The following is a 17,004-nucleotide window of genomic DNA, read 5'->3' on the forward strand; positions in this document are numbered from 1 at the left end:
TGCGACTAGCAAGTTTAATTCCTTTCTTTTTAATTGCCAATCGGAGGGCGGCTAGTGAACAGTGTCAGGGGGGCGTGGCCGGGGCCTAGTTGCACTTGAAGATTACAAATATTAAGGTTGGTCGCTCGGCCGCACTGCCGCTCACACGATGACATCATGACGTCAGGCGTCATTTATACCGCGTTAGCCTAGCCAGCCAGTCAATTCATTGCGGCCGCCGCCTTTCGGTGAGCACAACTTGTTGGCGTTGGCTGAATTGCCTTGCGGATACCCTGCACTGGACCGGGAGGCATCGACTGGGTCAAGGTGAGTGTGGTTGATAGAAAAATATAACTCTTTTGAGAACTACAGAACTACTAGAACTACAGTTTAAATATGAAAGCCTAGTTAAACCTCATTTTTATACAAATGTTGCCTTCAAGAATACCCTGTATTGTCCTTCATACTTTTGGTTTAGTAATTTTAGATATTTTTACCTAAATAAATTATAATCTTAGATCTTATTTCTGGTTATAATATAGCATAAGGTATATTTTATTGAAGAATTATTTATAATATTTTTTTTTTAAATATTATAGAATTTTTTGTTGTAGCAATAATGAGATATTATTCTTTTAATAGCTTAAACAGTTTTTTCAGATTATGTTTTTTATGAGTGTGTTATTAGAAGCTCAACTTTTTGCTAATAATGATAATGATATATTATAAAAATCAATACAAATTTTTTTAAGTACCTACTGTATTGCTTTGTAGTTGAATTACTGAAATATTATTTTTTTAGTAGCTCAAAAAGTGTTTTTAAATTATGTTTTTTATGAGTCTGTAATTAGAAACTCTACTTTTTGTTAATAATAATATATTATAAAAATCAAGACATATTTTTTTAAATACTATGTGCCTTTGTTGTAGGATTAACTAAATATTTTTTTTTTAATACCTCAAAAAGAATTTTTTTTGATGATGGTTTTAAGAGTCTGTGATAAGATGCTATACTTTTTCATAATAATAATCCAGAAGGGCAACAGATAAATACTTTCAGCTAATTTTGAAAGGCGATTTGAGGGATTTCTGGCTTTGGGGGATTCCCTCGAAATTCGGTAGCTTTCCAGGGCATCCGCTGGGTCGGGACGCAGTTAATCCGTCTGGAAGCCGAAGCCTTCTGCCACCTCTTGTTTTGTTTTCGCTCGCAGCTGCGTCGACTGCGACGCAGAAATTGAAGCAGAAGCCGAAGCAAATGCTTTTATTTTTCAGTTTCAGTTTCGATTTCAGTTTCGTTAGCAACGTGCGCGCGAAAAGACGCAAAAGTCGAAAAGTGCGAGGAAATCCAAAAAAAAAACCAGTTGGCCCCCGAGTCCTACGCCGAATTTTGAGAAAAGTAAGAGTAAGATCTAAGATCCGCACCGAAAGCTATATAGATATATAGGGGATAGGTACACAAAAATCATTTTGCTGGGACTATACATATTTTTTGTTATTTTGTATTTTTTTTTGTATATTCTCGCAACGCGTCGAGGAATTCGAATTTTCAGTACTTTGGCTGTGCAATAAAATGCTGTTATTTATTCCTACAAGTATTTTCACTGTTTGGCCATTAAACTGCATTATTATTGGCGGCGATGATATCATATCATTTCCAGCGGTCGAAAATGCGAAGCGAATGCGAATCGTGTTTGCTGGCGAATGCGAATGCAGCAGGGAAAAATATTTCTTATCAGCTTAGTTCGTTTCTTTTTCTAAATTGATTGGATGTTGTCAATAGTTAAGAGTTAGGAGCGGTATTTTTCATCTTTTTCTTCTATATATAAGGGCCCAAAACAACCTGTTGCCCCAGTTGGTTAGCATACAAATTGTAGTCATGATATGGCTATGATATCATTTCATTCTTCAGCGGAAATCCGCCGCCTAATCACCATTCAAAATGTTTTTTTTTTATTTTTGTTTTATTCTATTTTTTTTTTAAATAAATATCGCACATGGTTCTTGTTATTTTTCGGTTTTGTTTTGTGTTTTGATTTTGGTTTCGGTTTTACGCTTCGGAATTGGGGCCACACCCCCTGCCATCGGGCTACCGCTTCTGTGAATTTTGATGAGCATCATCATCATCGGCATTGTCTGTAAGTTGTAGTTATTGCGTCACCGATGGCGTCATCGTACCGACTTGACTAATGCGTCGTCGATTTTGAGGAAGGTCTGAATTCGGAATTCTAAAATTCAACCCTTATACGAAATCCCATTGAAACTTGTAAAGCACGTTCGGTTTTTAGGTTTTGCTTTTCAAAGCAACACAAAATATATTCTAAAAAATAAAAGTCCAAAAGTATATTTTTTAGTGTAAATTGTTTAAAAATCCTAATATTTCTATAAAAAAAAAGTTGAACAATGTTTCAAAAACACCTTTTTTCAAATCCAAATAAATGTATTATTTAAAGGTTTCTAAGCTCATAGAATAGGTATTAAATTTCTTTCATTTCAACTTGTTAGCACGTTGATAAACTCGTTTCATTTGTTTATCCACCATGTTTTCGGCTTGAATGGTAAACAAATGGGACACAGAATAAAGTCTTTATCAAAATTCAGATTCAGAATTCGCAAATCAATCAATTCGAACAGAGAAATGATTTTGCGAATATATTCTCCATTAAAAATTAAACCTCCACCCACGGCATCTGTATACTTTAAGTGTGTGCCCCAATTTCGGGTTCGCTTCGGGTTTTCTCAGCTTTTCTCAGCTTTTCCAACTAAAACAGCAGGCAGCAGACCATAAAGTTCATGACGTTTCGGCATATATATATGTTTTGTACTTATATACGGGGTATACATCTCTGACCATCTCCATTCTCCTAGGCGAGCATATACATATATATTTTGTTCTCTGCCGATCCCCAAAAAAGGGGGGACTTGTTTGAAGGGGGGCGGTGGGCGGTCGTCGGTCAAGTAAATATATTTTCCCATTTTCCGATGCTTCAATAACGATGCTTTTGGCGCTTTTTCGCCTGCCCAAGTTTCATTCGCTCGCTCGCGAGGCCGGCATTGAAAATTGTTTTAAAATTAGACAAAAACCAAAAATCCAAAACAAAAACAGCAACAAATAGATGGCCAAAAATACACAAACATTGTACGGATACTGTGCAGATCGATGGGCGTGGCAAGGGCGTTCGATTTGTAACAGCTGGGCAAAAGGGAGGAGGGGGAAAAAAAGCAGGCCATATAAATTACGATATTGGAAGATCTGGGCAAAAATATTTACTTATCATGGAACGAAAACATGTAAAACATTTTGAGTGAATCACTAACAAAAAATACTCATCTGATTTATTGAGGTTTTTTTTTGTTTTTACAAAAATACATGACAAATGTAGCAATTACTAACATTTCAAGATTAACAAACATTCATTTTTACATCATTAAAATAAAATCATTAAAAAAAATATAAATATTAAATGAAGATTAGAAAATATCTATAATTTATTGTTTTTACAAAAATGTGTGACAAATGTAGCAATTACTAACATTTCAAGATTGACAAACATTAATTTTTACATCATTAAAAGAAAGTCATTAAAGAACATTTAAATATTAAATAAAGACTAGAAAATATCTAAAACAGCTACTGCAACTTTACCAATATTTTTAACCACGTGTGTTTCTAATTTTCAGACCCCACCTTTAAGTCCCCGAAGAGAACCACCGAAACCAAGCCAACATGTCGCACTCAGTGACCATTACCCGCACCACCACCAGCACCACCAACACCTCCTACATCGTCCTGAACACGGGATATTTGAAGACCTTCCCCGGAATTCTCAAGCTCTTCGAGCTGGTGAGTTAATACTTCGTAAATCACCTTGAGTTAAATGTTTAAATGGTTTTGTTTTTACTCAGATCATTGGTGCCGCCATTGTGGGAATTCTTGCGTACAACTTCAATGACTACCATGGTTATTTCCGCAAGCAGGAGGATCTGTTCCATTACCTTATGGGCGTCACCTTTATGATAGGGACGTTCTGCTTACTCCTCGCTTGTCTCACCTCGCTGAGCACGGGAGGAATTATTGCCAAGACAATCTATGTGAGTATTTTTCATTATTCGAAAATCATTATAGGAAGTTTTACTAAAAATAAGTGTTTTTTTGCTGTTACTTGGGCAATAATGATCCCAAATCAAAAAGTCTGACGGTTTTAAGTAGTTAACGACCTGGACTAACGATCCCTATTACTTTCTGAAAAATTTATTTTTTGAAAAATTTTCGCATTTTTGAAAAGGGGTAACATCACAATTTTTTGAAAAAAATGACAAAATTTTAAAATTTCTAAGTTTGACTGCCAATTGATTAGGAATTAAATAACAAGTTCAACGAGGTACGACTTTCCATATTTGGATCATTATTTCCATAGTTACGGCCAAAAAACTGATATTTTAGGGAGGAAATTGTAGATTAGAATTTTCGACGAAAAGTACACTTTTTTTAATGGTTTTTTAGTCGTAGCTTGGACAATTAAAGGCCCACATCAAAAAGACCAACAGTTGTGAACATCTAACGACCCATACTATCGAATCCCATCACTTTTTGGGAAATTAATTTTTTAATAAATTTTCGCATTTTTGATAAGGGGTAACATCACAATTTTTTGCAAAAATTAAAAAATTTGAAAATTTCTAGGTTTGAATGCCAATCGATTAGGAATTAAATAACGAGTTCAACGAGGTACGACATTCCATATTTGGATCATTATTTCCATTATTATGGCCAAAATACTGATATTTTAGGATGGAAATTATAGATTCGAATTTTCGACGAAATCAACCTTTTTTGTATGGTTTTTTAGTCGTAGCTTGGACAATTCAAGGCCTACAGCTAAAAGACCGACTGTTTTAAACAGATAACGACCTATACTAACGAATCCCATCACTTTAAGGGAAATTTATTTTTTGATAAATTTTCGCATTTTTGATAAGGGGTAACATCACAATTTTTAGCGAAAAATTACAAAATTTGAAAATTTCTAGGTTTGAATGCCAATCGATTAAGAATTAAATAACGAGTTCAACGAGGTACGACATTCCATATTTGGATCATTATTTCCATTTTAATGACCAAAAAACTGATATTTTAGGGAGGGAATTGTGGATTAGAATTTTCGACGAAAATAATCAAGAAAAATACTTACTACTTGCAACAGATACTTTAAGATTACAACTTTACTTATTCTTACTATTATGCTTGCAGGAGCTGATCTACCACAGCGTGGCCGCCATCCTGATCCTGGCGTCGTCCACCTTCCTGCTGATCAAGATACGAAATACGAATATTCCCGATTCCTTCATGGTGGCCGGAATTTTGGGCCTGGTCAACGCGGTACTGTACTTCATCAGCGCCTTCCTGGCCCACCGATCCTACCGCGGCATTTAAGCACTAACCAACCACCAAACCCACCGCCCACTCGGCAATCCCCCAGCCACTCAGCGAGTGTTCAAGTGGAATCTGCAATCTCGAAGCATTTGTTCTTCCCACATCTAACCATCGGCCATACGGAGGGACAGGACCACCAGGGATAGATATAGATGTACAGAAAGTGGGTGCCAAGCTGCGAAATTATTGTTGTACTGTGAAACGTTCTTTGGCGCTAGTTACACTTACTTATACTTTTACTTTTACCGATATACACAAGTTTTTTTTGTCTCACTTTCTTTTATACCAAACAACAGATTGTCATGTAATCGAATAAAGATGTGTGTCTATATGTTTTTCTAGAAATTTGTTTCAGTATTTTGGAGTGTGTGTATTTTTAATTATTCATTATTATTCATAATTCTTTTCGGAAGTGTAGCATACTTTCGGGACGAAAAAAAAATCCTTTTTTTATGGTTTTTTAGTCGTAGTATTGACAATTTAAGGCCTACAGCCAAAAGACCGACTGTTTTGAACAGCTAACGACCTATACTAACGATCCCCATCACTTTTAGGGAAATTTATTTTTTGATAAATTTTCGCATTTTTGATAAGGGGTAACATCACAATTTTTTCAAAAAATTAAAAAAATTGAAAATTTCTAGGTTTGAATGCCAATTAATTAGGAATTAAATAACGAGTTCAACGAGGTACGACATTCCATATTTGGATCATTATTTCCATTATTATGGCCAAAAAACTGATATTTTAGGGTGGAAAATATGGATTCCAATTTTCGACGAAAATAATCATTTTTGTATGGTTTTTTAGTCGTAGCTTGGACAATTCAAGTCCTACAGCCAAAAGACCAACTGTTTTGAACAGCTTACGACCTATACTAACGAATCCCATCACTTTCAGGGAAATTTATTTTTTGAAAAATTTTCGCATTTTTGATAAGGGGTAAGGTGATTAGGAATTAAATCACGATTTTTTGTGAAAAGCGACAAAATTTGAAAATTTCTAAGTTTGAATGCAAATCGATTAGGAATTAAATAACGAGTTCAACGAGGTACGACATTCCATATTTGGATCATTATTTCGATAGTTACGACCAAAAAACTGATATTTTAGGGAGGAAATTGTGGATTTGAATTTTCGCCGAAAACAACATTTTTTGTATGGTTTTTTGGTCGTAGCTTGGACAATTCAAGGCCTACAGCTAAAAGACCGACAGTTTTGAACAGCTAACGACCCATACTAACGAATCCCATCACTTTTTGGAAAATTTATTTTTTGATACATTTTCGCATTTTTGATAAGGGGTAACATCACAATTTTTTGAAAAAAATGACAAAATTTGAAAATTTCTAAGTTTGAATGCCAATCGATTAGGAATTAAATAACGAGTTCAACGAGGTATAACACTCCATATTTGGATCATTATTTTCTTTAATATGGCCAAAATAATGATTTTTTGTAAAAAGACAGCAATTCCCTTTTCCCAAAAAAAGTGTTGCATACTTTTGGCCTTACCATAAATGTTAACAGCTGTAAGCGTGCTGTTAATTTTAACCCGTGTTGTCTACAGAATGGAATTGAATTTATAGTACAATGATAAATCCATATTTTAGCCACGTTTTAGCCCCTAAATAGATACAATAAACTTTTATAATTTTTATGGTTTTTATTGAATATATTTTAAATTAGTCATCTATAAAATAATTACTATATATAATATAATATATAATAGAATTTGCATCTTTGTTTGTCTCCTCTCATAGAAATAGATTCTCTAAACACAAAAAATCAATTGAAATTACTAATAATTAAAACACACTTATCGTTCCATCTGGCGCAGCTTTTTTTTTTATTATATGTTGGTGGCCGAAAAGCCCTCTCGCCTTTAACTACTAATGTACATCATACAGTAAACACAAATAAGTGGTTTAGGTGTATTAAAAAAAAAATCATAGTAATTAAGAGAAGTACACGCAAGTATTAAATATAAAAGAAAAGGGTAATCGATTACGATAAATTAAGCATTTTTCTTTAACAATTAACTGAACCTCCATCGAACGTTTTGCCTAATAAATACAACTGTCTCGTATATCAAGCTTTAAGATATGATATTATCGAAAAAAAAAGAATTACATTTAATTATACGCGCTGCTGGCTGCACTTTGCATTCTGCATTCCGCTTGCTGGAAATATATACAAAAACCGACTTAAAACGAGGAGAACTGGGGAAGCTGGGACCTGGAAATGGATCTGGATTGGGATCTTGGATATGGTAGATGGATATATGGGACCTACGTGAGTTTCTTCTAAGTAATGTTATGTATTCTAGGCAACATTTATGCAACGATTTGAACGATTGAACGATTGAACACACACATAGAGACACACGATTAACAATTTTGCTTGGCTTGTAACATTCTCTAAATTCTCCGCATCATCTTCTTTATCCTCCCATCTGATCCTCATCCTCTAGGCGAATAACACTGTACGCTATATGATTGATAATCATCTGATTGATGCACTGATTGGCCGATTAACAAACGCTCTCTACTACATCATAACCAATAACACCAATGGCGGGCTGCTCTCTCTCTCAACTTTCAACTCTTCCCTATTTTTTGGTACATATATATGCTGTGTAAAGTCTATATGTTTAATGCATATGTTGTATATAGATAATGTATATAGTTTGTATAATTTATGCTAGGCCAAAGGGCTTACTTGTCTGCCTTGTGGGCCGTAAAATTGACATTATATATTCGTTGAAACAATGAACTCTCTATTTCCCGCTTTCTCGTCTCGAACTTTTCTTCCTTATATTCTTTTTTTTTGTGTTTTCCTCTAAACGCATAACAAACATGGATGATATGTCTACCAAAAATTCCTTTGAAATCAGCTTACTTTCCTACTCTACTAACTGTGTTCGATCCTCGCATCTCTCATCTTTCATCTCTTTCGTTTTGCTTAATTTTCCCTTCTTCTCGTGACTTTAGCTAAGTTGTTTTTCGTTTTTCTAGTGTGTGTTTGGGGGATGCTGAAACGGTTGCCCTCGAGAATCAGATCTTTTTGGGTAGTTATAATCCACAGAAATAAAAAAAAACATTCGATTGGCAACCGCATGGGACTCCTAACATTAACTAAACTAAGCTCAAATCAAAATCAATGCATCATCATCCTCGTCGTCGTCTGGCTGATGATGATTCCCTCCTCTCCACTTGCGTTTCCATTTCGACAACCATCTCCATCTACCGCTGCAGCACCAATTCCAGTTCCAAATCCCATTTGCGATGCCATTACTCCATCTATATGATCCAATTCCATTTCCATAGCCATAGCTCCTCAAATCGCTAGTGATCCTGCAGCTAGGTGATTGCTCGGCAGCCATGGCAGCTGGTGGTTACATGCAGCACAGAAAGCGATGAAAGAAACTTTTGGCATTGCGGCTAGCCCGGCTGACCCGGCTGGCCCTTAGCTAACAGATGATACCCTGATCCAAGCTCAAGTTGTTGGTGGCGGCCACGGCGGCGGCATTCTTGGCCGCAATCACCACATGATGGTGGTGATGATGGTGATGGTGGTGCATGTGATGGTGGTGCAGATGGTGGGCATTTGTCTTCCCTGAGTTGCTCCCGCTGCTGGAGGAGGTGGCTGTGGCTGTTCCTGCTCCATTGCTGGCCAATCGCTGGCTGTGGATCAACAGAGTGGCGGTGCTTTGGGTTGTGGGACTGCTGCCTGGACTGGGACTTGGACTTTGACTCGAAATCGGACTCGATATCTGCTTCTTGTAGACCGTCGTCAGCGGCTCCGATGCCCGACGATTGCTGTTCATCCTCGTCGTTGTCGTCGTTGTGGTTGGCGAGCTACGAGCCACCGGTCCGCCGCTCGTCTCCTCCAGCTGAAATTTCTTGACCAGCGCCTTCACCGAGGTGGCCGAGCCATTCGTTTCGCCCGTCGGCGTCTTCCTGATCACCTTGGGCGTGGTGGGTGCATCGGGGAACAAAGTGAGCGTGGCCACCACTGTTGTGGCCTCCTCGCCCAGTTGAATGCTGGCTTGGACGGGCTTCTTCACAAACGTGGCCGTGTATGTGTTCTCCTTGTCCGAATCCGAGGCCCTTCGCGTCGGCGTCACAATCTGCGTGGGCTTGTGAACAACGTATCCATTACTGTTTCCATTACTGGTCAGCGTGTGAATGGCCGTGGTGGTCTCGCAGCTGGTGGGACTGCTCTGGAGTAGCAGCTTGCTGGTGGCGATGGGTATCTTGGAGATGCTGCCGCTGCTGTTCGCCCGATGGTGGCCATTGTGCGTCGGTTTGCTGTGGATGCTGACGGATTTGGCCAGCTGTTTTAGCTGCTGCTGTTGGGTTGCTTCTGCCGCTGGCTCCTCCACGGCCTGCTCCTCCGCCGCCGCCGCCTCCTCCTCCTCCTCCTCGACGGGCTCCTCTTCATCCACCTCCTCCTCCTCCTCGTCGTCATCCTCCTCCTCTTCCTCCTCGGCATCGCTCTGCGGCTGCAGATAGATCTGTCTGTCCAGGGAGCAGTCGTCCTTCAGCCAAATGTGCTCCAAGCAGCCGGCGGCACTCATGCGATCGCTGGAAAAAAGGTGAATAATTATTAAAATATATATAAAATTTATAAAAAATATTTAAATAATTAGTTATAATAAACAGCTGACAAAAATAATCATAAATTATTAAAAATGACACGTAGAGAAAATAGATTTAAAAGCTGGAAAAACGAATGAACAATTGAAAGCAACGAAAAGGTATAAATTCCTTAGTTATAAATCAACAAACTCTGTTAAATTCAATCTGATGACACGAATGTGGAATAAATCATATCTGCATTTTTAAATAAATAAGTAATAGTTTATAAAAAATTATTGTTTTAAAATTACATACATTATTTGATAATGATTTTATTTTACAGGCATTTATTTTATTTAGAAATGACAATATATTTATTTTAAGGTTTCTTTAAAATCCCTAATTTCTGTTTGGTTTTTACTCCCTGAAAATGACAAAACCATTATACATTTATGAACACTGATTTAGGATTTATTTTATCTAAATTTATAACCAATTTTATTTATATTTAATTTACGATTTCTTTAAATTGGGAATTATTTATTTAAATTAATAATAAATTTAATTTACGATTTCTCATAAATCCCTAATTTCTGATTAAATTAAGAACTATTTTATTTAAATGTATAATAAATTTAATTTATATTTAATTTACGATTTCTTTAAAATCTCTTATTCCTGATTGCATTTTGTTTCCTAATCCCTAAGATCAGTTTCACACTCACTTTGGCTTAATTCGCAATGCGCGACGGATGAAGTCGATGGCCACCGGCGAGACGCCGCCGAAGAGGTTGTCCGGGAAGGTGAGGGCGCACTGTGAGATGTTGAGGAAGGTCTCCTGCTTGGTGTCGCCGCCGAAGGGCGAGAATCCGGAGAGGAGGACGTAGGTGAGCACGCCCACCGACCAGATGTCCGTCAGCAGGGACAGCGGCTCGTACTGCAGCACCTCGGGGGCCACGTAGTCGGGTGTGCCAGCCATTTCCCGCACGTTGATGCCCTCGCACACCACCCGCGAGATCCCAAAGTCGCATAGTTTCAATCCATCTAATGAGGGGAAAAATTAAAAATTAGTTGGTTTATTTAGGCGTATATAATATATATTTTAATACCCACCTTCTATGCGCTCGCCGGCGAGCAGGATGTTCTGCGGCTTGAGGTCCAAATGGGCAATGGAGCGGTCGTGCAGGAACTTCAGCGCCTTGAGCACCTCCCTCATGCAGTGGCGGGCCTGCGCCTCCGTCAGGCACTCCTCGTTGTCCAGGATTGTCTGCAGCTCGCCACCAGTGGCCCTGCGAAGGATAAAAATATTTTTAATATAATGATTGCTTGCGGAAAATATTAAACAACAGTCTAGAAAACATGCGAGCTTTTTGGGGATACATTTTAAAATAAGAGTTCGACTTTTTAACCAAGAACAAATAAGCCAAAATGATTAGGAAAATTATTTTAAAAAATGTTAGACAAGAGATAGAAAAGGTTTATTAAATCTCTAAAGTCACTTCATTATAAAAGTAGAAAAACTAGAGTTCTATAGAAGAATTATTTACGAAGGACACTTTATCATACAAGATGAATAGCCGCGAATTCTTCAGAGGATTGACGTTATTCTTAAATTTACTCTAAGAATAGGATCACTAAACCAGCTTTATTTATTGATTTATTTATCTATCGCCAATGAACAAATCCTTATTTGGCTACAATTGATTAACTTAAATCTGATATTGAAAATTATTAAAAAAAATTACACCGCGAATTCTTTAGAACATTACGTGATTTTAAAGGAAAATGAGTTAGAAATTGCATTAAAATTAAAAATTAAAATAGAATGTTAAGACCCAATAATAGGTATATTTTTTGGAAAACTATATATATTATAAATAGAAAGGCTTATACAGATATTCCCCAGTACTTACAGCTCCAGCAGGAGTGCTGTGTCCGAGCGCGTCTCGTGGACGGCATTGAGGTTGACGATGTTGTCCTCGCCCTCGCAGAGCATCAGCACCGCGATCTCGTGCTTGATCTCCTTGTCGCTGCTCTGCGCCCGGCGCCTCCTCTTCAGGAACTTCGCCGCAAAGTGCGAGCCCGTGTTCTTGTGGATGGCGCGTCGAACGGCGGCGAATTTGCCCCTGTGAATGGATTGAAATGGTAGATTATTAGCCGGTGTTCTCTGTAGACCAGCCCACATAGTGCGTGCGTGAGCCAGCTTCGATAATTTTTCATTCATAACCAAAGTGGATAGTGGATTTGGGCCGAGTTGCGGAGAGGAGAAAACAAGGAACACTACGAAAATATATATATTAATACTTTAAATATTTTTTCTTTTATTTTCATTACATTTTTGGCAAAAAGCATACCATTTGCATTCGTATTACGGAAAATTTCAAACCAATTTCTAAATAAATAGGTATTTTATGCAAGTTTTCTAGTTTTCCCAGCAGTTGGCGTATTTACAGCTATATCGTTTGTCAAAATTGATTTCTTTCATATTATTTTGTATAAGAAATAAAGCCGATTATAATATAATCTTTTCTGCATATAAAAAGGAATATTCCACTCTTTTTTTTGTAGTGCACAAATCGAACAAAATGTGACTCAACGCGACGCCTTTTGACAAAGTACGTGCCATAATGAAGCAATTGCGCTTCCGGCAACAGAACAGGCAAACAACTAAACAACTAAAACAGCAACACTATTGCCAACACTTAAAGCAACAACTGGCGGAGCAGCCAGCACAGAACAGGAGCCAGGCCAAGATCGGTGGCCAGAAGAAAGAAGCTTGGTGACAAAGCTGGCATACCAAATAGTTGACCAGCTGCTTCTCCTTCTTCTCCTTGGACAACCCCCTCCCCCAACCACGCACCTCTTCCTGCCCAGAAGACGATCACGCAAGCTTCGATCAGTTAAATGGGATTGGGAATGGGAATGGTGGCTAAAAGGGAGCTATTGCGATCACAGCCAAATTCAAATACTCTAAAAATTAGGAAAACGATTATTTCTCGATTTATTAATATCGATATTATTGATATTTAGTGATTGTTATTTCGATTAATATATTTTTTTAACTCAAACTAGAGAAAAATGTAGTTCTCGATTTATTAGTATCGATATTATCGATATTTTTGGACACTATATCGTTTATTGTGCATATTCGATTGCATTAACTATTTAAGGAATGAGAAAGAAAGTAGAACGGTACAAGGGAGTATTGAATAAAAACCCAATCAAAACTTAGTTCTAGATTTATTAGTATCGATATTATCGATATTTTGTCATATTTGATTACATTAACTATTTAAGGAATGTGAAAGAAAGTAGAACGGTAAAAGGAAGTATTTTGAAAAAAAAACCCAATCAAACAAACTAATCATTGATTTTGATGGTCCATCGAAGTCACCTAGCTAATGAGCTCCTTAGGATCTCAAAGAGGCCTTTGGCTGGCTGGTCATCAATAATGAGCAGCGCTTGGCCGTCGTCGCCTTCGCTGGACTGGTTTTCTAATTGCCCCCCCTTGGCGGCGATCGCCCCGCCGTCTCTGCCTGTCAAGTTCTGTGTCTGCGTTCCGGCAGCCAAAGTTCTACCGTCCCCCCTCTTAAACATTGCCCCCCCCCCCCTGGTAAGTTGGTAAGTTGGTAACTGTCCCTGTCTCTTTCGCTGACATTGACAGCGGACAGACGACAAGAGAAACAACAAACATTGACTTGGACTCGGGCGCTCCTGTCTTTCTACGTCTATTTGCCCTCCCGCTTTCTCCAGCTCCTCCAGTGACATTTGTCGTCTGGTCTTACAGAGAGAAAAAATCAGCAGTATGTAATTTTTTTTAACCAAGAAAAAATATTAGAATTCTAATTTAATAATTATTATTTTTAGAAACCAATTGTATTATTTTTTATAATAATAGTTCATGTTAAATTGCCTTCAATATTCCTTATTTTATTATTTTTTTCTTCCCATTTATCCATGACTAGAATTTGGGCCAGTCTACAGACTACAGCTAAACAAACAACAAAGTGTCTAGTGGTGCGGATCATAAAATAAAAGCTGTCCCGACATCAAATTGAAATATTTAAAGCCTGCTGCAGCCCCTCACCACAACTGAAAGGCAACTCAAAACATAAACATATGGAAGGAAGTCTGGCCACAACTCAATCCCGAATGGTTTCGGATTCATGTTTTTGTTTGATTTAATTAGCCAGGCGATTTGCATACGCGATGAGAATAAACAAAATGCAACAATGTTGCCTGGGAACATGGGATCAAATGGGGGGACAAGCACGCATCGTGTTCTAAATCATATGAGTCGAGTGGGGAACTTAAGGGGATTTAAAGTATGCAGTAAGTAAACTTAATCAAAGGTTAAGGTAGGGTTAATAATTATTCTAGTATAACAGGTATATGAAAATAAAGAATGGAGTAGTTAAACTTTAACAAAGGTTAAGGTACTGATTAAAATCATTCTAATACAATAGATGTATTAAAATAAAGTAAGGGTGAGTTAAACTTAACCAAAGGTTAAGGTTGAGGTTAAAAATCATTCTAATAAATTCTAAAATAATTTTTATTCTTATGTTCCTCATTTCCTTCTCCCATTCCAGGGTAAACAAACTTCCAATCATCCCCCGGCTACAAGTAGCCTCCCCGCATTACCATAAATTTTAATTAAATTACAATTTTTGCACTCCTCATCCTCACTTCCCAGCAAAAGCAACAACATTGCCTAATTGGGCAAGGTCTTTTCTGATCGTAATAAAGTTATTGCCCTCTTCTACTCTCCTTTTTGGAATTTTATCTGCTCTTCTGTTTCGGATTCGAATTCGGATTCGGTTTCTGTTTTTACTTTTGTTGCTTTTTTAGTTTTTTTTTTTTTGATTTGTCCGTTACGTAAGTCAGTCGAAATGCTTTTGGCACGACTTTTTGTATTGGATGGATTTTTGGATTTTTCTGTATTTTTTTCGATTTTTGTTTTGTTTACAGTTGGGAGATGACGAATCCGTCGGTTTGAGTCAAAGTTAAAGGGTACGAAATCGAGGAAATCGGCGTGGGCGAGGAATTCTTAGACAGCATCAAAGAAATAAAAACAGTTATGGGAAAAACTATATTATAATTTCACTAATCGAAAAATTCCACTAATGAATCTATTAATATTCTAATAAAAAAATTTAATTGTTAATAATAAAATAAATAAATAAAAAAGTTCAACTAATATTTTAGGTTTATTTATTACTATAGCTTAAAAACAATGCTTCCTTTTTTAGACAGTGAATTAAGCAATGATTTAGAATCTCCACGACTTCATAGAATCGAAAATAACATAAATTATATTTACGTACACTTTTTATTTACGCCTTTTAAATTACTATTTTGACCGCAAGTGTTTTTATTATTTTGTGGATAGTAAAAAGTGTCCAGCACTTGGTTAACTGAACTTTAAAAGGTCAAACACAATGATGATGATGATATAGAGGAAAAATGAGATGGCTATAGCCGATTTCATGGTTGATCGGTGGCGGAGAATTAAACTGGACACACCCACGCAGCTCTGCCCTTTTTTTTGGTTTTTTTTTTTTTTGTCTTTTGAAAGCTCTCGACTTAACAAAATAAATAAGTAATAAACGCTTTATAGAGAGGTCCCAAAATTTGAGTGTGAATTTTGTTCGATTTGAAGTGGGAATCGGAGAAGATTCTAAAATTGGTCAGCTTTGGCAGCTTTTTTTTTTTTGATCGCCTCAAATGATCGTCAATTGATCGGATCTACATACAAACATGGCATATTCAGCCCCCTTCTTAACCCCTTAAATGCTGATTTCTTGATCCGCCAAAAGACGAGAGACGACAAACTCAACTGGAGAGACTCTAGACTCTAAAACAAAGAGCCAAATAAGGTGGCGTTTAAAAACGCGCACAAAACGCGGCGCGTGCACGTGTCAAGATAATGCCTGCGGAGTTTAGGCAGTGGCGGGGGGTTCAAAGGGGGTTGCGAGACTTGATGATGGGGCTGCTGCTGCACCCAGAAAACAAAATGGACTAAAAAGGGGCCTAATTACCTAAAATTTTAGGAAATATGGCCAGAAAAACGCGCCAAGGCCATGCATTACCTAAAATGTTGTCCATGTGGACTATATTTTGTACGCAGTCTTGAATTTATTTCTGGTAATGGTTACCTAAAAAAATGGCTAGTGGACTAGATTTTTAGGTCAGAATTACCTAAATATTAGGTATTTAAAAAAAAGCTAGGATTTTTACTATTGATAGTAACATATTTGATTATTTTAATTGCTTATATTGTATTATTCGGAAAAGCAAATATTTTATCTTTCTGAAAAAACAATCACTTTATTTTGTCCTCGGTGGGAATCGATCCCGGGTCTTCTGCGCGTGAGTCCAATAGGCTAGCCTCTGGTCTACGGAACTACTTAAAGGCCCTGCGGCAAAACCAAAGCCTGCTTCAAGGGGCTCAGGCGAATTCTATTTTTAGAATAGGGCACTATTACCTTAAAAGTAGGAAAATAGTCCACGTAGGTATTGATTTTATATATTGAAACTTTTCCATCACTAGCTTTAAGAAAAGTCTAAAAAAATTTTTAACATTAAACTTAAAAAACCGAATAATTTGTTTATTAATATTAGGGACCAATATTTGTATTAAGTTGTGAGTGATAATCGACTTTAAATTATTCCTAAATTTTAGGTCTTATGGACCAATTTGAAGGTTACGATGGCCTATAAAAATCTCTTTAGCTTTACCTAAAAAGTAGGAACATAGTCCACATGCTAATATTTTTAGGTAACCCATTACCTAAATCTGAAATTTTAGTCTATTTAAATTTTTTAGGTCATACGTTACCTAAAAAATAGTCCCACATTTCTCTGGGTGTGATCCAAGCCCCAAAAGACTGCGCAATATTTACATTGCCCTTTTCCAGTCATTTACCACCAGGCTGAGAGATTGGAAAACAATAAGCAAAAAGCCAAGAAAATTGGGAAAATCAAACGAAAATAAACCGAAAATGTTGC

At 37.1% G+C, this 17,004-nt stretch overlaps 2 protein-coding genes across 3 annotated transcripts in view; one reads left to right on the forward strand and one right to left on the reverse strand.

The window, feature by feature from the left end:
• The first annotated feature begins 168 nt into the window (after positions 1-168).
• On the forward strand, positions 169-5,755 carry LOC108066915 (uncharacterized). Of its 2 annotated transcripts, none has more exons than XM_017155678.3 (4): positions 169-306; positions 3,658-3,820; positions 3,883-4,068; positions 5,228-5,755. In XM_017155678.3, the coding sequence occupies exons 2-4, from the start codon at positions 3,704-3,706 to the stop codon at positions 5,408-5,410; spliced, it is 486 nt and encodes a 161-aa protein (XP_017011167.1). In that variant the 5' UTR covers positions 169-306; positions 3,658-3,703; the 3' UTR covers positions 5,411-5,755. The 2 variants fall into 2 exon arrangements, with proteins under 2 accessions (XP_017011167.1, XP_017011166.1); XM_017155677.3 differs by lacking the exon at positions 169-306 and adding an exon at positions 1,259-1,375.
• A 1,301-nt stretch (positions 5,756-7,056) lies between these two features.
• The window catches only part of Drak (Death-associated protein kinase related), a 60,048-nt gene continuing 50,100 nt past the window's right edge, over positions 7,057-17,004 (reverse strand). Inside the window, exons 3-6 of the mRNA XM_017155636.3 lie at positions 11,907-12,119; positions 11,107-11,282; positions 10,719-11,037; positions 7,057-9,999 (exon numbers count right to left, since the gene is read on the reverse strand). Of these exons, the coding sequence (XP_017011125.3) occupies positions 8,883-9,999; positions 10,719-11,037; positions 11,107-11,282; positions 11,907-12,119 (1,825 nt within the window). The 3' untranslated portion in view covers positions 7,057-8,882. The remainder of the gene's footprint in view (positions 10,000-10,718; positions 11,038-11,106; positions 11,283-11,906; positions 12,120-17,004) is intronic.

The sequence above is a fragment of the Drosophila takahashii genome, chromosome X (assembly GCF_030179915.1).
Source record: "Drosophila takahashii strain IR98-3 E-12201 chromosome X, DtakHiC1v2, whole genome shotgun sequence".
In the NCBI taxonomy this organism is placed as follows: Eukaryota; Metazoa; Arthropoda; class Insecta; order Diptera; family Drosophilidae; genus Drosophila; species Drosophila takahashii.